Raw genomic sequence first — 18,672 nt, 5'->3', positions numbered from 1 at the left:
TTACCATTATTATATATTTTAACAAAGAAAAAAACATTTAGTTATAAATTATGAACAACATTAACATTCATGTGCAAAATAATATATTTTATGTAGGAGTGCATGTAATTTTATTTTATGGCATAAAACTCACATTGCGACAGTTTTCCATCGACAATAATTACGCCAATTTAATTGAATGAACCGATCAATTAGCGCGACATATAATTTAAAGTAACTGAACAAAAAAAGAAAAAAATATACAAAAAATTGTATAAACTTTTGTAAAACACAAATATACACATTGAACAGTAATTAATATGTTCGCAGAGTTACCGGAACTGTAATTGCAAATGGGCTAGGCATGGTGTTGTGAGCAACGAATACGCAAAAAAGGCCTTTACAACATTCACCGCCGCAAAGTTGTCGCACAAGCGCAGTTAAAGTTAAATCAAGTGCTCGGTCAAGTGGATATACATACATATGTATGTGTGTATGTGGAAAATAGCAATGCATGCACTTGAAGGTATAACACAGCTTTACATCCGCACTGACTACATACATACATACCCTACAGTAACCAAGCAGGGAAGCCCACTGCCTCCGTACTGGTATATTTCGAATGAATAAGAAATGTGTTTATCCATGCAGTTCTTCTCATATACCGAATTGTTTTATTTTGAGTGGAGATGGCTAAGGAAATCTGAATTCTATCTGAACGCTTCTATTTGCTTCCTTAAAACATTCTTACTTTACAAACTGATCCATAATAATCTAGAAGCCTCGCAGACATTTTTATACAAACTATGACATCAAGAGCCTCGAAAATAAAATAGGTTTCCGGCTGAATGACACTATAGTTGGCGGATAATATGTTTACCTAACTTTAATATCTCTCGTATTGACCGGTGTTAGGTCAAGCCTTACCCCGTACTTGTGGTCTGGTCCAGTTATTGTATTCCGAAACTTTTTACAATACATTCGGATCGCTGTTAGAAAATCTAATTCATATATGGGGATTAAAGACGAAACCTACTCGTGCCGGATCTATTTTGCACCAGTTTGAAATCAGTCTTGATTCATTGTCCATTTTAAGGGTCTACAAATATTTATAGTAGGATTTTTATTACATCCCAGCAGCAACTGGAATTTATTGCTAATCGTCCACAAGTGATGGCATTTGATTACGATCTCGACTCATTTTCTATTCAAATATGCATTGAATTCAACAGCGCGTGACATTGCCGGTAGGGAGTTAAAACTTCTGTTGCATTATTTTCATTAACATAGTCATTGAGGAAATAAGGGCGCACTCTTTCCAGGTTACCCATAGATAGATAGAAAGATAGATTTGATTAGAGCATTGACTTTCAACCTCATGGTTTTTGGTGCCCTCTAATCAACACAGTGCCTTGCCATAACCAGTTGCCTTATTAAACTTGAGATGGAGCTGGGTTGGACTGAGTTCTTACCCATACTACTTGCATTTCATTGCCTACAATCAAGGCTAAGGAAAATTTTGTATTGTTTTCTATTACCAATAGCTTGGCATCCACCGATATAATGAATGACAAAATTTTAAAGTTTGCTAATTCTAAAAATACAAAAATAAGTAAAAGTCGAAAAAATTTAACGGGAAGAAATGAAATTTTACTTTAAATTACGCATAAATGTATTTTTGTTTTCGATGTTTAAAACTAAATTCATAAAGTTACTTTAAGGTTTCCCATGTTTTAGTTTACTTAACTAGACTACCTTCGTTAAAGCCAAACATCTCCGTAAGTTATTCTCTGATTTCTTGAAATTTTTGTGCAGCTTTTGGGAACAGTTTTGCTTTAGAGGAAAGTAAAAAACCAAATTTCATGTATTAAAAATAAATTCATAAAATAGTCACCTTAAGTTTCCTAAGTTATTTTTACATTTTTTTTTTATTTTGCTTAGTTTTACATATCATTATTAATATCTGCTTATCATTCAAAATTCTCAACATAAGTATTTTGATTGCTTACATTAGTCAATTAGAAAGGGAGCATTTTCTACGTGGTAGACCTTTTCTGCTGCTTATCATTCAAAATTCTCAACATAAGTATTTTGATTGCTTACATTAGTCAATTAGAAAGGGAGCATTTTCTACGTGGTAGACCTTTTCTACATAATAAACTTTTCAACTCTCAAAACGTTTCAACTCTTTTACAAGCTCAGCCGCACGCTTCTACTGCTTTCGTTATATTGTTTTCATTATTCGTTCGAGCATCTTAAAAGTATACGAATAGTAAGAATACAAAAATGCATGCATCAATTTAGAAGATGCGCCGTTCTTCATTGAAGCTTGGGCGGAAGTTAGTCGCTTCCAACGGTTTCTATAACACGCATACGAGGGGTGCCTTTTATTTGGCAGGATTTGGCAACCCTGGTGTTGCAATCTGCCAACTGACAGCTGCATTGCAAAGTTTGACATTTTTTGGCTTTTACGTACTCAGAACGTTTTGAAATACCAGCGATATTTGTGTTGTTTACAGTAACTTAAAAGATTCAGCTCGGTCCGAAAATGGAATTAAATCGTGAACATTTTCGTGCGATTATTTTTTACAACTTTCGACGTGGATTAACTCAGCAACATTGCACGGATGAACTTAATTCATTTTTTGGCGATGAAGCCCCATCAAGGACCAGTGTTTATCGATGGTATGGTGAATTCAATCGTGGTCATAGTTCACTCCAAGACGAATTTCGTGAAGGTCGTCCAAAATCAGTTGTTGTTCCGAAAACCATTGATGCTGTGCGCGAACTGATATTGCAAGATCGTCATGTGACCTATCGTGAGATTGAGACAATCTTAGGCATTAGTGGGACCAGCATACATTCAATATTGCATAAACATTTGACTGTCAAAAAAATTTGTTCGCGTTGGATCCCACACAATTTGTCAATCGCTCAAAAAAAGGCTCGTGTCGATTGGTCGAAGGAAATGCTCAAAAAATACGATCGCAGGGCTTTGAAACACGTCTATGACATCGTGACAGGTGATGAATCATAGATTTACGCGTATGAGCCCGAAAGTAAACAGCAGTCGACTGTATGGGTGTTTCAAGATGAGCCAAATCCAAAAAAAAGTTGTTCGCGCACGAAGCACTTCCAAGCAAATGGTCGCCTGTTTTTTCGGAAAAACTGGACATGTCGCAACCGTACCACTAGAACAACGCAGAACAGTAAATTCTGAGTGGTACACAACCATTTGTTTGCCAGTTGTCTTCCAAGAAAATAGGAAAACCATTCGCCAAAGACGGATCACTCTTCACCAGGATAATGCGAGCTCTCACACATCGGCTCAAACAACTGCATTTTTGAGCACCCAAAACATCGAATTAATGGGTCATCTGCCGTATAGTCCTGACTTGGCACCGAATGACTTCTTTTTATTCCCGTACGTAAAAAACAAACTGAGAGGTCAACGTTTTTCGACACCTGAAGAAGCGGTTGCGGCATTCAGAATGCATGTTTTCGAGGTACCTCATTCAGAGTGGCAAAAGTGCTTCGACAATTGGTTCAAATGAATGCAAAAGTGTATAGATCTTCATGGAGAATATTTCGAAAAACAATAAAGTGATAATTTGATTCCACGAACCGAATACTCGTCCTCACTCACATCATCGTTGGGCGACTACGACTTCTTTTCACTTGTGGATTCCATTTCAAATCCATTTTTGCTATGTCGCTGTTGCCAATGACGTGAGGTCAATCCAGTTGCATTTTCTCCTTTTGAGGTAGGTAGGGAAATAGGTGAAGTACCATTCTGAACTTCCAACAGGCAGACATCTACAGCCAGCTAGAGCTGTTGATATAATGGAGAAGATTGATGGGATTTAGGTTGGCGCACTGCCCCAGGCTGTCGAAGAAAAGAGCACTCAATGGCCTAATCATCTAGCTGCTAAACAGAGAATGTGCTCAACAGTATTCTTCTATGCAATGGGGGTTAAATGGTAAACTTAGCTTTTCTGCGTGTGTACCGATCATCCAATGGCCGGTAAACACAGCTACGAGTTTGGAAGTTTAATGCCGTAGAGTTCCCAGTACTTTCTAAGTCCTCCGTATATTGGATTGGGGCCACAGGATTTTCGAAATAGCACTTGAAGAAATGGAGCTCCATCTCTTCTGCGCTTTTTTGAGAAATAATTTGTGCAGTTCCCCTTTAACAACAACCAGAGGGATGCCGATGCCCGCATCGGAGGTCTCTGGTACCACTTCAGTCCCCTTCCTGTCAAGCTCATTTGCAATTTCATCTCCCTCTATGTTCCAATGTTCTAGAACACAGATCAGATAAATGTTACCTGCACACCCAAGATATTTGATCGCTTCCTTACAGGAATTTACTAGTTTGGATTTGCACCATAACATCGTCAGAGCCTTGATCGCGGCTTGTGATGGTAACTCGCCAGAAAATCCGGTAGATTTTTCGGAAGCATTTATGTACGAAAGCTTTGAACAAAAATACTTCGAAATCTTATGCAGGAAATTAAAGGCTTGATTACTCCTTGGCAAAAGCTAACGCAGCCTGCAAGATGAATCTAGGCAAGGCGGTGTTTTTTCATCAAGTGCTTGGTGTCTGATTACTAAAGTGAGAGTTTCTGTATTATCTTTTCCTCTTCTTCCATCCGCGGAAATTTTACAATAAACCACCAAATTGTTGTACTGCTAGAGTCACTATTGCCATGTATAGATTCGCCTTAGCAACCTACGTCATGATGATAGACCTAGAAATTTGTACTAAAAGGTTTTTATCTAAATGTTATTCATAAAAAATTAGGGTTCATCATGAATTTACCGCCAATCAAAACAAAAATTGTTAAGTATTTGATTTCTAATATTGATTGAATTTAGGAAGTAGTTTATCTAAGTGCATGCAATCGCAATTTCACTGCTGGGATACCGTACCTTTGCTACACATACAATCGCATACGAACGCTTTAGATAAGGCCAGCAGCGAGTTTCATTGAGCGATGGCGGAAGACTTTATTTACCTTTCTTATTTATTATTATATTATTTTATTACTTTTACATAATGGTTAGGAGACTAAGAAACCATTGCTACTTTTATTGTTATTGCTCTTATGGCCACACATAAGGCGACACTTGTTAGCAAATATGCAAAAGAGAGGCGTTGACAAAGTCAACCATGCGAACAATATGTAAGAACCTTTTGTTTAATTTTTTTACATCTAGACTATGTGCGGTGTTCGCTCTAGCTGAGCATTGCTGCCGTGCGGGGGGATATTCTGTGGTGCTGTTGCGCAGGCGCACGTCATACACTTCATGAACTACTTTTTCAACCTTTTCTATTTATTGCTCCAATATTCTACTGGTCACTTATCGTACCAATATTGAGAGCTGCTTTACATTCTTATGGGTTAGTGTTTTTCAACTAATACTTATTAAAAAGCAATAATAGCCGCCTTTTGTCGTATGCATATTTTGAGTTATTTGCGTGCTCAAGAAATTTATTGTTGTTATTCAAAGGTGTCGACTTTGTGTCCACTCTCACCACCTTCATCAAAGTTCTGATTTAGTTTCTAATACATTGTATGGATATTTTTTTGTATAAAAATCGGTGCGATTGCAGTGTTTAAATCAGAACGGAAAATTAGTCCAAACGGTCAAGTACAAGCAATTTGCTTAAACACAGCATTAAATTAGTCAAATTTAAAAATTAGCAGCAACAAAATGAAAGTAAGTGTAAAAAGGCTGAAATTGAAATATCCTGCATTAAAGGCATTTTCATATTTATGCTAAGGCAAAGTGAATCAATTAAAAGAAAAATATTCAAATGGTTGACAGACGTGAAAAAAAATATTCTGAGAGTGCTTTCATGAAAACCAAAAACATAAAATAAAAAACTTAATTAAACAAAAATTATAGCAAGCAATATAACTTTAATTTGTAATGAAAATATATAAATGTAGCACATGTAAGCTGAAGGAAAAAATTTTAAAAATTAAAAGAAGCTGAAATTATAAAAAAAATAATTTAACTTACACCTAAATCGACAGCATCCTTAACAGACTAAAATTTAATTTAGAAAAAATATTAAATAATGAATCTGTAAATAAATATTGTATAAAATAGTGACCAAACAGGTTTTGTAATAACAATAAGAAAAAATAATAAATTATCATATAATAATAATAATAAATTAGTAAAACTACAATAGCTGTTACATCGTAAACAAAAATTGAGTGCTAGTAGTACTTACCCAGATCTGCATCCCTTCAGTTTAAGGGGTCCCGGTGGTCTAGAACTCGAAAATTGAGGGTATTTTCAAAAAAACCTTTTCCAAAAAAAAGTAAAAAACGGTATTTCAATTTTTTAGGCTTTTTAACTAACTTCTTTTAGATTCAAAAAAGAAAAAAAAAAGGCGCTGCAGTTGACCCTCCCGAAAAATTGGACCTGGACGGTGTTGTCCCCTTTGGCTCTTCTATTTATCTGAAACACAATAACCAAACAAATTATTAATAAGTATGACTGTAGCTACAATATAACCTGTACTAGAAAAAAAAATAGACAAAATGGCGCGGTTTTGAATTTGACACTCTAAAAATCGATTTTTTTTAGTTTTTTAATAAATAAAAAACGAAATACAACAACATATTAATATTTCAGACAACTCGGTTGAATATTTTTTTTTTTTTTTTGATAACACCAGGCCCAAAAAAGTCGCTTCGACTTAAATGAGTTTTGGCTGTAGAAGCTATAATATTGGGGATTTCCACGTGAAAATTTCACAGCATATTTTTAAGGTACTATGCTTTTGAAATATCGGAAAAACAAAAAAAAATGATTTTTTGAAATTTCTAGACCAGCACCTTAAGCTATAACTAAACAAACAATATTTTTTTATTGAAAATTTAATTTTCAAATCTAAACTAAAATTTATTGTTACGTTCCAAATGGTAAAATTACAAATAGTTGAGATAAAAAAACTATTTTGTTCAAATACGAACGGAAGAGAAAACATTTTTTTGAAATGAATTGCTCTAAGATACTTTTTATGAAAATCTAATTTTGAAATCTCAACTAAAACTTACTTTTTTATAATAAATGGAAAAGTCACAAAATACTTGGCTTTAAAAATATTTTGTTTAAATGTTTACACATAACATATTAAGACGGCAGGCTAATCACCTAACGTCAGAACGCAAAATAGATTAACGAAACCAACGCAAGACTAAGTCTTGTCGAGGCCCTATGCTCCCGAGTGGAGTGAACAAGGGCAAAAAAGAGTATTATGAAGAAATTTCTTTTGAAGTACTTGTTTTTATAATTTTGTGAAAATTTAATTTTGAAATTTTAACTAAAATTAGACTAAACATTTTTTAATTTGATTAAATATTAACACATAAAATTAAATTTCAAAAGAAATATTTTGTATAAAACTATTTTTAGAATTCCAAATAAGTTTTGGTATGTCCTAATAAATGTAATTGTAAAATGATGAAAAAAATAAACTAAACCAACTATTTAATATACTTTAAATTTTGCATACAAATCGTAGTTTAAAAAAAATAAAATATATTTCATTTATATTTTTATAACACTTTTTTTAATATTTTTAAACCCCAACTAAAGCCTACTTAATAAAAAAAATGTATTACTAGAAACCCAACAAAGTTCGCTGTTTCGTAATAAATAGTATAAATGACAAAAAAAATAAACTAGGCAAATTATTTACTTTAAATATTTATAGACAAAAACCAATTTTACATAAATTTTTTTAACCCTATTTATGAAAGTAAAAAAAAAAGCTATGGAAATTATATTAGTTTCACTGTAAATATTAAGTAATGACAAAAAACTTGCATACAAATGATTAAACTCGCATTTGCCTTAGTATTCTTATAAACAAAATTCAAAAGTCAAATTTATCAATTTTTTCTAACCGATCTTATAACTATGTAATAATTAATAATTTCTCCTCTCGCTTTCTTTTTTCTCTTACTCAACAGTTTGTCATCGCCGCAGTCTTCACTTTGGCTCTCGCCATGGGTGTCCAATCGTCGATCCTGCCCTTGTTGCCTGGCATTACACAAATCGCCGGACACGGGCTCTCCTACACAGCCGTCTCTGGACCATTGGCCCTTCCCATTGCTTTGTCCGCCCACGCCCCCGCAGCCGTGATCGCTGCCGCCTCACCACCAATCATTGCTGCACATGCTCCTCACGCACCTGCAGTAGTGGTCGCGCATGGCGCTGCTGTACCCGGTGGCGCTTATGTGGCTCAAACTCGTGGCGCCGTGCACTCTGCCCCGTTGCCCGGACACATTTCCTCAGTGGCCAATTTGAATGTTGCTCCAGCACCTGGCACTTTGTAAATTCATTCCGCTGCTAGTTCGACTGTCTACCCTCCATTTCCCTACTACCACCTTACAACTACAACTAAGTTGCATAGTGGTGACACGGCTTATGCTTTACTGACTTGAATGAGAAATAGCTGAGCACAGAAGTGAAGTTTAAACACACAACTGCCGACAATGTCAACGAAAATGCACACAAATAAAAAAAAAGTAACACGAGCAACAAAATCATGTAGGTCAAATTCCATACATTCATCACAACAGCAAACGCAAACGCAACAATACAACAACGCTACATTCGTGTCTCATATTATCATCAAAGCACCATAATCTATTTTGTATAGTCCCTTCCTCATTCATTACTTTCCCTATATCCTTTTTCCATCGAAGCTTACTTTTGTAAAATGAATATTTCTTCTGCATATGCTTGTGAAAAAGTAAAGTTGTAAATGAATAAATCGATTGCGACTTAAAAACTAACCAAAGGGCATTTGTATTTAAAAAAATATATGTATATATTTTATTTTTAGCGATAAATTGTTGGTAAAATTGTTAGAAGACTACGATTTTCACAGTGTTGGGAGATAAAGGAAATGAATATGATGATGATAAAATAAGTACATCTGTGTGACCGAAATTGTTCATACATTTATGGATATTCTGCACATAAACCAAGGAAAAAGTTAGTATCTCATTTTTGTAAGAAATCGACAAAATTGTCCATTATAATGACATCGATTGGTCGAGAAAAAATTGTTCCTGTACACTTTAATTGACAAAATGTGGAACAGTGAGAGAGATGGGGAGAGTTAAACGTTTTAAATTAGGTGCATAAAGCAACGAATTAAGCCCCGGTGGATCAAAGCACGTCTATGACATTGTAACAGATGACTAAACTAGCAATCGACAGTATGGGTTTTCCATGGCAAGCTTAATCCAACCAAAATTATTCGCGGTAAAAACATCTCAAAGGAAAAAGTTGAATCGTAGAATGCTTTTCTTTAAAACATCTGCTCATATCGCAATTATAACATTAGATATACTTAAAATAGTCAATACTGAGAGGTACACAACCATTTGTTTGTCAGAAATTTTCAGAGAATTCAAAAACTAACGCCGGAGTTGCGAATCATCCTTTTCACGTATCGGCTCATACGAAAGAGTTTTTGGGTACTCAAAAAATCGAATGAATGATTCAACTGCTTTACAGTCCTGATTTGTCACCTAATGATTTCGTTTTGTTTCCGAACATCAAACATGAAAAGCGAGCTCAACGTTCTTAAATGGCTGAAGAAACACTTCTGAGTGGCAAAAGTGCTTTGAAAATTGATTCAAACGAAGGCAGAAGTCTACTGATTTCGAAAGAGAATAAAAAAATAAAACGAATTTCTTTATTATTTTAGTGTTTTTAAAGTTATCGGGTGCAACGTATAAAAAGTAACCGTTGTATGGGGTAATCAATTTTGAGGTATTGAATTTTAAATTGAAATAAAACAACGAAAATTAAAATTGATTGGGCAATCTTCATTATTTTTGTGCAGAAACATTCATGACATTTACTTTTGCAAGATAATCTTTCTGAAATGTTGGCCGCAACTGAGGCATAGTTCGGTCATCTGTAAACACCAATTTTGAATGACTGGCGCTGACGATGGAGGATTTTGGTCCGTATTTAGTGAATAACTTTAGTAATGTTGTCTTCCAATGCTGGTTTACCCACAAATCATTTAGACTTTACATAGATAAAGTACTCACCGAAACGGCGACGCAGTAAAACCTTTGTTTCACGAGCTGTATGGCAAGTAACGCCGTCTGCCACTTTAATGGAATCAAATGTTGTGAAGATCACATGTTTCAACCAGCACCAAAAGTCGTTTATCGCGGCACGATAGTGTTCGCCTACATTGGCGCTAGCCTCGTCTTTGAAGAAATATAGGCCGATGATTCCTCTAGGCCATAGGACGAACCAAATGGTTATTTTCAATGTTTAAATATTGACGAATAAAAACAAATAAAAAAAATTATTTTATATGAAATCATTTTTTATAATACTTTTTAGAATTCTAAGTAGGTTTGGTGTGCCGTAATATATAGTTAGATGGCAAAAAATAGTTAGAACAAATAATTAGCTTAGTTTAAATTATTTGTTTTAACTATTTACAGACAAGTATTAATTAAAGATTAATTTTATATACACTTTTTTTATTACCACCTTTTATAAAATTTTTATTTTAAAATCCCAACTTAAGCCTGCAGACTCCATAAATGGTAAATCACAAAAAATTAGTCAAAAATCGTTTTCAATGGATGTAATGGCTGTTTTTGAATGGCTTCGGGTTGATCTTCAACCCAAATATGGAAAAAATTTTCCATTTCGAGGCAGAAACCCTTTAAATCGAATATACGCACCGAAGTGTTATGGAGCAAGTCAATTGACTTCCACCATTGTCCCATCCACAACAATATTTCGACTAATTTTTTTACAGAATCACTAAAACTGAGAGTGACGTCATAGCGACTTCAAATCGACTATTTCAATCGGAGTCGAGAATAATTACAGGAAGAGGCTACAGAATATGGATTTTTGATACATATCTCGAAAAAGGGACCACACTCGTTAAATAAATGAAAAGAGTTTCCGGCTCAGTTTTAAAAGTGAGTTATATTACGAAGTCGGCCGTCACTGGATGAGGCTCAACACATATTCGACATTATTTTATATGAAAACCTTTTCTATTTATTGCTCCAATATTCTACTGGTCACTTATCGTACCAATATTGAGAGCTGCTTTACATTCTTATGGGTTAGTGTTTTTCAACTAATACTTATTAAAAAGCAATAATAGCCGCCTTTTGTCGTATGCATATTTTGAGTTATTTGCGTGCTCAAGAAATTTATTGTTGTTATTCAAAGGTGTCGACTTTGTGTCCACTCTCACCACCTTCATCAAAGTTCTGATTTAGTTTCTAATACATTGTATGGATATTTTTTTGTATAAAAATCGGTGCGATTGCAGTGTTTAAATCAGAACGGAAAATTAGTCCAAACGGTCAAGTACAAGCAATTTGCTTAAACACAGCATTAAATTAGTCAAATTTAAAAATTAGCAGCAACAAAATGAAAGTAAGTGTAAAAAGGCTGAAATTGAAATATCCTGCATTAAAGGCATTTTCATATTTATGCTAAGGCAAAGTGAATCAATTAAAAGAAAAATATTCAAATGGTTGACAGACGTGAAAAAAAATATTCTGAGAGTGCTTTCATGAAAACCAAAAACATAAAATAAAAAACTTAATTAAACAAAAATTATAGCAAGCAATATAACTTTAATTTGTAATGAAAATATATAAATGTAGCACATGTAAGCTGAAGGAAAAAATTTTAAAAATTAAAAGAAGCTGAAATTATAAAAAAAATAATTTAACTTACACCTAAATCGACAGCATCCTTAACAGACTAAAATTTAATTTAGAAAAAATATTAAATAATGAATCTGTAAATAAATATTGTATAAAATAGTGACCAAACAGGTTTTGTAATAACAATAAGAAAAAATAATAAATTATCATATAATAATAATAATAAATTAGTAAAACTACAATAGCTGTTACATCGTAAACAAAAATTGAGTGCTAGTAGTACTTACCCAGATCTGCATCCCTTCAGTTTAAGGGGTCCCGGTGGTCTAGAACTCGAAAATTGAGGGTATTTTCAAAAAAACCTTTTCCAAAAAAAAGTAAAAAACGGTATTTCAATTTTTTAGGCTTTTTAACTAACTTCTTTTAGATTCAAAAAAGAAAAAAAAAAGGCGCTGCAGTTGACCCTCCCGAAAAATTGGACCTGGACGGTGTTGTCCCCTTTGGCTCTTCTATTTATCTGAAACACAATAACCAAACAAATTATTAATAAGTATGACTGTAGCTACAATATAACCTGTACTAGAAAAAAAATAGACAAAATGGCGCGGTTTTGAATTTGACACTCTAAAAATCGATTTTTTTAGTTTTTTAATAAATAAAAAACGAAATACAACAACATATTAATATTTCAGACAACTCGGTTGAATATTTTTTTTTTTTTTTTTGATAACACCAGGCCCAAAAAAGTCGCTTCGACTTAAATGAGTTTTGGCTGTAGAAGCTATAATATTGGGGATTTCCACGTGAAAATTTCACAGCATATTTTTAAGGTACTATGCTTTTGAAATATCGGAAAAACAAAAAAAAATGATTTTTTGAAATTTCTAGACCAGCACCTTAAGCTATAACTAAACAAACAATATTTTTTTATTGAAAATTTAATTTTCAAATCTAAACTAAAATTTATTGTTACGTTCCAAATGGTAAAATTACAAATAGTTGAGATAAAAAAACTATTTTGTTCAAATACGAACGGAAGAGAAAACATTTTTTTGAAATGAATTGCTCTAAGATACTTTTTATGAAAATCTAATTTTGAAATCTCAACTAAAACTTACTTTTTTATAATAAATGGAAAAGTCACAAAATACTTGGCTTTAAAAATATTTTGTTTAAATGTTTACACATAACATATTAAGACGGCAGGCTAATCACCTAACGTCAGAACGCAAAATAGATTAACGAAACCAACGCAAGACTAAGTCTTGTCGAGGCCCTATGCTCCCGAGTGGAGTGAACAAGGGCAAAAAAGAGTATTATGAAGAAATTTCTTTTGAAGTACTTGTTTTTATAATTTTGTGAAAATTTAATTTTGAAATTTTAACTAAAATTAGACTAAACATTTTTTAATTTGATTAAATATTAACACATAAAATTAAATTTCAAAAGAAATATTTTGTATAAAACTATTTTTAGAATTCCAAATAAGTTTTGGTATGTCCTAATAAATGTAATTGTAAAATGATGAAAAAAATAAACTAAACCAACTATTTAATATACTTTAAATTTTGCATACAAATCGTAGTTTAAAAAAAATAAAATATATTTCATTTATATTTTTATAACACTTTTTTTAATATTTTTAAACCCCAACTAAAGCCTACTTAATAAAAAAAATGTATTACTAGAAACCCAACAAAGTTCGCTGTTTCGTAATAAATAGTATAAATGACAAAAAAAATAAACTAGGCAAATTATTTACTTTAAATATTTATAGACAAAAACCAATTTTACATAAATTTTTTTAACCCTATTTATGAAAGTAAAAAAAAAAGCTATGGAAATTATATTAGTTTCACTGTAAATATTAAGTAATGACAAAAAACTTGCATACAAATGATTAAACTCGCATTTGCCTTAGTATTCTTATAAACAAAATTCAAAAGTCAAATTTATCAATTTTTTCTAACCGATCTTATAACTATGTAATAATTAATAATTTCTCCTCTCGCTTTCTTTTTTCTCTTACTCAACAGTTTGTCATCGCCGCAGTCTTCACTTTGGCTCTCGCCATGGGTGTCCAATCGTCGATCCTGCCCTTGTTGCCTGGCATTACACAAATCGCCGGACACGGGCTCTCCTACACAGCCGTCTCTGGACCATTGGCCCTTCCCATTGCTTTGTCCGCCCACGCCCCCGCAGCCGTGATCGCTGCCGCCTCACCACCAATCATTGCTGCACATGCTCCTCACGCACCTGCAGTAGTGGTCGCGCATGGCGCTGCTGTACCCGGTGGCGCTTATGTGGCTCAAACTCGTGGCGCCGTGCACTCTGCCCCGTTGCCCGGACACATTTCCTCAGTGGCCAATTTGAATGTTGCTCCAGCACCTGGCACTTTGTAAATTCATTCCGCTGCTAGTTCGACTGTCTACCCTCCATTTCCCTACTACCACCTTACAACTACAACTAAGTTGCATAGTGGTGACACGGCTTATGCTTTACTGACTTGAATGAGAAATAGCTGAGCACAGAAGTGAAGTTTAAACACACAACTGCCGACAATGTCAACGAAAATGCACACAAATAAAAAAAAAGTAACACGAGCAACAAAATCATGTAGGTCAAATTCCATACATTCATCACAACAGCAAACGCAAACGCAACAATACAACAACGCTACATTCGTGTCTCATATTATCATCAAAGCACCATAATCTATTTTGTATAGTCCCTTCCTCATTCATTACTTTCCCTATATCCTTTTTCCATCGAAGCTTACTTTTGTAAAATGAATATTTCTTCTGCATATGCTTGTGAAAAAGTAAAGTTGTAAATGAATAAATCGATTGCGACTTAAAAACTAACCAAAGGGCATTTGTATTTAAAAAAATATATGTATATATTTTATTTTTAGCGATAAATTGTTGGTAAAATTGTTAGAAGACTACGATTTTCACAGTGTTGGGAGATAAAGGAAATGAATATGATGATGATAAAATAAGTACATCTGTGTGACCGAAATTGTTCATACATTTATGGATATTCTGCACATAAACCAAGGAAAAAGTTAGTATCTCATTTTTGTAAGAAATCGACAAAATTGTCCATTATAATGACATCGATTGGTCGAGAAAAAATTGTTCCTGTACACTTTAATTGACAAAATGTGGAACAGTGAGAGAGATGGGGAGAGTTAAACGTTTTAAATTAGGTGCATAAAGCAACGAATTAAGCCCCGGTGGATCAAAGCACGTCTATGACATTGTAACAGATGACTAAACTAGCAATCGACAGTATGGGTTTTCCATGGCAAGCTTAATCCAACCAAAATTATTCGCGGTAAAAACATCTCAAAGGAAAAAGTTGAATCGTAGAATGCTTTTCTTTAAAACATCTGCTCATATCGCAATTATAACATTAGATATACTTAAAATAGTCAATACTGAGAGGTACACAACCATTTGTTTGTCAGAAATTTTCAGAGAATTCAAAAACTAACGCCGGAGTTGCGAATCATCCTTTTCACGTATCGGCTCATACGAAAGAGTTTTTGGGTACTCAAAAAATCGAATGAATGATTCAACTGCTTTACAGTCCTGATTTGTCACCTAATGATTTCGTTTTGTTTCCGAACATCAAACATGAAAAGCGAGCTCAACGTTCTTAAATGGCTGAAGAAACTCTTCTGAGTGGCAAAAGTGCTTTGAAAATTGATTCAAACGAAGGCAGAAGTCTACTGATTTCGAAAGAGAATAAAAAAATAAAACGAATTTCTTTATTATTTTAGTGTTTTTAAAGTTATCGGGTGCAACGTATAAAAAGTAACCGTTGTATGGGGTAATCAATTTTGAGGTATTGAATTTTAAATTGAAATAAAACAACGAAAATTAAAATTGATTGGGCAATCTTCATTATTTTTGTGCAGAAACATTCATGACATTTACTTTTGCAAGATAATCTTTCTGAAATGTTGGCCGCAACTGAGGCATAGTTCGGTCATCTGTAAACACCAATTTTGAATGACTGGCGCTGACGATGGAGGATTTTGGTCCGTATTTAGTGAATAACTTTAGTAATGTTGTCTTCCAATGCTGGTTTACCCACAAATCATTTAGACTTTACATAGATAAAGTACTCACCGAAACGGCGACGCAGTAAAACCTTTGTTTCACGAGCTGTATGGCAAGTAACGCCGTCTGCCACTTTAATGGAATCAAATGTTGTGAAGATCACATGTTTCAACCAGCACCAAAAGTCGTTTATCGCGGCACGATAGTGTTCGCCTACATTGGCGCTAGCCTCGTCTTTGAAGAAATATAGGCCGATGATTCCTCTAGGCCATAGGACGAACCAAATGGTTATTTTCAATGTTTAAATATTGACGAATAAAAACAAATAAAAAAAATTATTTTATATGAAATCATTTTTTATAATACTTTTTAGAATTCTAAGTAGGTTTGGTGTGCCGTAATATATAGTTAGATGGCAAAAAATAGTTAGAACAAATAATTTGCTTAGTTTAAATTATTTGTTTTAACTATTTACAGACAAGTATTAATTAAAGATTAATTTTATATACACTTTTTTTATTACCACCTTTTATAAAATTTTTATTTTAAAATCCCAACTTAAGCCTGCAGACTCCATAAATGGTAAATCACAAAAAATTAGTCAAAAATCGTTTTCAATGGATGTAATGGCTGTTTTTGAATGGCTTCGGGTTGATCTTCAACCCAAATATGGAAAAAATTTTCCATTTCGAGGCAGAAACCCTTTAAATCGAATATACGCACCGAAGTGTTATGGAGCAAGTCAATTGACTTCCACCATTGTCCCATCCACAACAATATTTCGACTAATTTTTTTACAGAATCACTAAAACTGAGAGTGACGTCATAGCGACTTCAAATCGACTATTTCAATCGGAGTCGAGAATAATTACAGGAAGAGGCTACAGAATATGGATTTTTGATACATATCTCGAAAAAGGGACCACACTCGTTAAATAAATGAAAAGAGTTTCCGGCTCAGTTTTAAAAGTGAGTTATATTACGAAGTCGGCCGTCACTGGATGAGGCTCAACACATATTCGACATTATTTTATATGAAAGCAAGCACAAAAAACCAACAGGAAAAAACATTTTAAAGTTAACGAAATTTTTGAACCACTTTGGGAAACAAAATTCAATAGACTATAAAACTGTGTACTCAAAATTTTTCTAATAATTCTAATTTGACTGTGAAATTTTGTTAAAATTTTTTATTGTAAATATTTTTTTTTATTTTCTATAATTTCTACAGAGTTTGATACTTAAATTTATATAGTTTTTGTAGCAGAACGAACAACGTTTTCATAAAAGAATTACTAAAATTAAATTAGAAAGAATTAAATCAAAACTTGTCAAAAGGCCCAGTGCAGTAATTATTTAACGCAGCATATGAAAAGAAATTTTTCTAGTTTACCCATTACAAACGGAGTTTAATTTTAATTTTTATGACGTTACTTTTTAAAAAATCCATGAAATCTTAAATCATATGCAATCATTTGCCAGGAAAATGCTAAGAAATCCATATATTTGAAGTGCATACCGAAATGTATTACATCATGGCACAATTAAACTAAGAAAATGTAAGTTTTTCAAGTTAATTAAATTAAAAAAAAAATTGTAGGTATTTCAGTGCTGTAGTATTATTTAAATTTGAAAAATTCTATGAAAAATATCTATTCGCATGAGAATTTTTTCATTGTACAATTAAGCCGGCTGCCATGACAAAGTCTGAATCTAAACTTGGCACAACGAGGGCCATACAAGTTCAACATTAATTGGATAATTAAAATCAAAGCAAATACTTGCATTGTAAATAGAATGAACATACACTCGAGAATGCATGTAAAGGGTGTTCTGTTTGGAATGACACAACTACTTATGGTGATAAATTGACCAAGCAGCTTTGAGTTGCCAAATGCCGATGGATTCATAAGTTACTCATAACAAGAAAAATAGTCCGACCAATTGCAATATATGGTTCCCAAGTATGGTGTATGACGAATTTAGTAGAAGAGTTAATAAAAGTATTCTAAGGAAAATACTGCGCAAAAGCCTAGGCCCGAAGCGATATGAGAAAGGCGAGTACAAGCTGCGAAGGAGCTCAGAACTGGTCCGTTTAATGTACGGGGAAGATAAAGTCAAGTTCATTAAATCGCAGAGAATAAGATGGCATTGACACGTCATAAGAATGGAAAGCACTCGCGCACAAAAAATCATTAAGGACTATACGCCGACAACAGGGAGAAGAAGGGGAAGACCGCGCAAAAGATGCGTATACTGCGTTGAATGCTTTGAAGACAACTGACATGAGAAACTGATGGTCGCTAGCAAATGATAGAGAAACCTGGAAGAGAAGAGCGAAGCAAGCCAAAATCCACCCCGGGCTGTAGTGCTGACTGATGATGATGAAGTCACACAAGTTAAGGAGTTAGGGGTAGTCAGAGGCCCGAAAAAAAGTCTCAATAATTTGTTTTGCTAGTCAATTGATTTAGTTTACAAAAATAAAAACATAGCATTATCAAATTGTAAAAGTTATCGGTATTTGTGTGGAGCCCGTTTCTCCAGGGGTCCCTTGCGGTGATCATCACAAGTCCTTGGAGATTCATCTAAAATCAATCGGACAAGAGATATTAGATTTCGTATTAATAGATTATCTTGTACCTGATCGAACCGTTTTTTCAAAATTAATAGATTGGCGGCCTCAGGAAATATTTTTCAGATTTTCGAGAAAAAACCGACAATTAATTGTTTAAGAAAATCGAAATTTTGAAAAAAAATCCTTCGATCAGCCAAGAGTTTTTTTTATGTTTTACAGAAGCACTGTAAGGTTTATTGAAATCTACCAAGCGGTTTTCAAGTTACAGTGATTACCAGTTCAAAAAACATAGCTTTGAGAAAAACGCATTTAAAGTTTTAGCTATCCGTTCCGGGGCGCCCGA

General features: G+C 33.6%; 2 protein-coding genes across 2 annotated transcripts; both read left to right on the top strand.

The window, feature by feature from the left end:
• The first annotated feature begins 5,593 nt into the window (after positions 1-5,593).
• LOC129248465 (adult cuticle protein 1-like) lies at positions 5,594-8,809 on the top strand. Its single transcript, XM_054888019.1, has 2 exons — positions 5,594-5,703; positions 7,977-8,809. Exons 1-2 carry the CDS (start codon positions 5,698-5,700, stop codon positions 8,340-8,342), a joined length of 372 nt encoding a protein of 123 aa, XP_054743994.1. The 5' UTR covers positions 5,594-5,697; the 3' UTR covers positions 8,343-8,809.
• Positions 8,810-11,338: 2,529 nt separating this feature from the next.
• On the top strand, positions 11,339-14,553 carry LOC129248446 (adult cuticle protein 1-like). Its single transcript, XM_054887996.1, has 2 exons — positions 11,339-11,448; positions 13,721-14,553. Exons 1-2 carry the CDS (start codon positions 11,443-11,445, stop codon positions 14,084-14,086), a joined length of 372 nt encoding a protein of 123 aa, XP_054743971.1. The 5' UTR covers positions 11,339-11,442; the 3' UTR covers positions 14,087-14,553.
• The last annotated feature ends 4,119 nt before the right edge of the window (positions 14,554-18,672 follow it).

Source organism: Anastrepha obliqua, chromosome 5, assembly GCF_027943255.1.
Source record: "Anastrepha obliqua isolate idAnaObli1 chromosome 5, idAnaObli1_1.0, whole genome shotgun sequence".
NCBI lineage: Eukaryota > Metazoa > Arthropoda > Insecta > Diptera > Tephritidae > Anastrepha > Anastrepha obliqua.
This window is presented reverse-complemented; position numbering and strand designations above follow the sequence as displayed.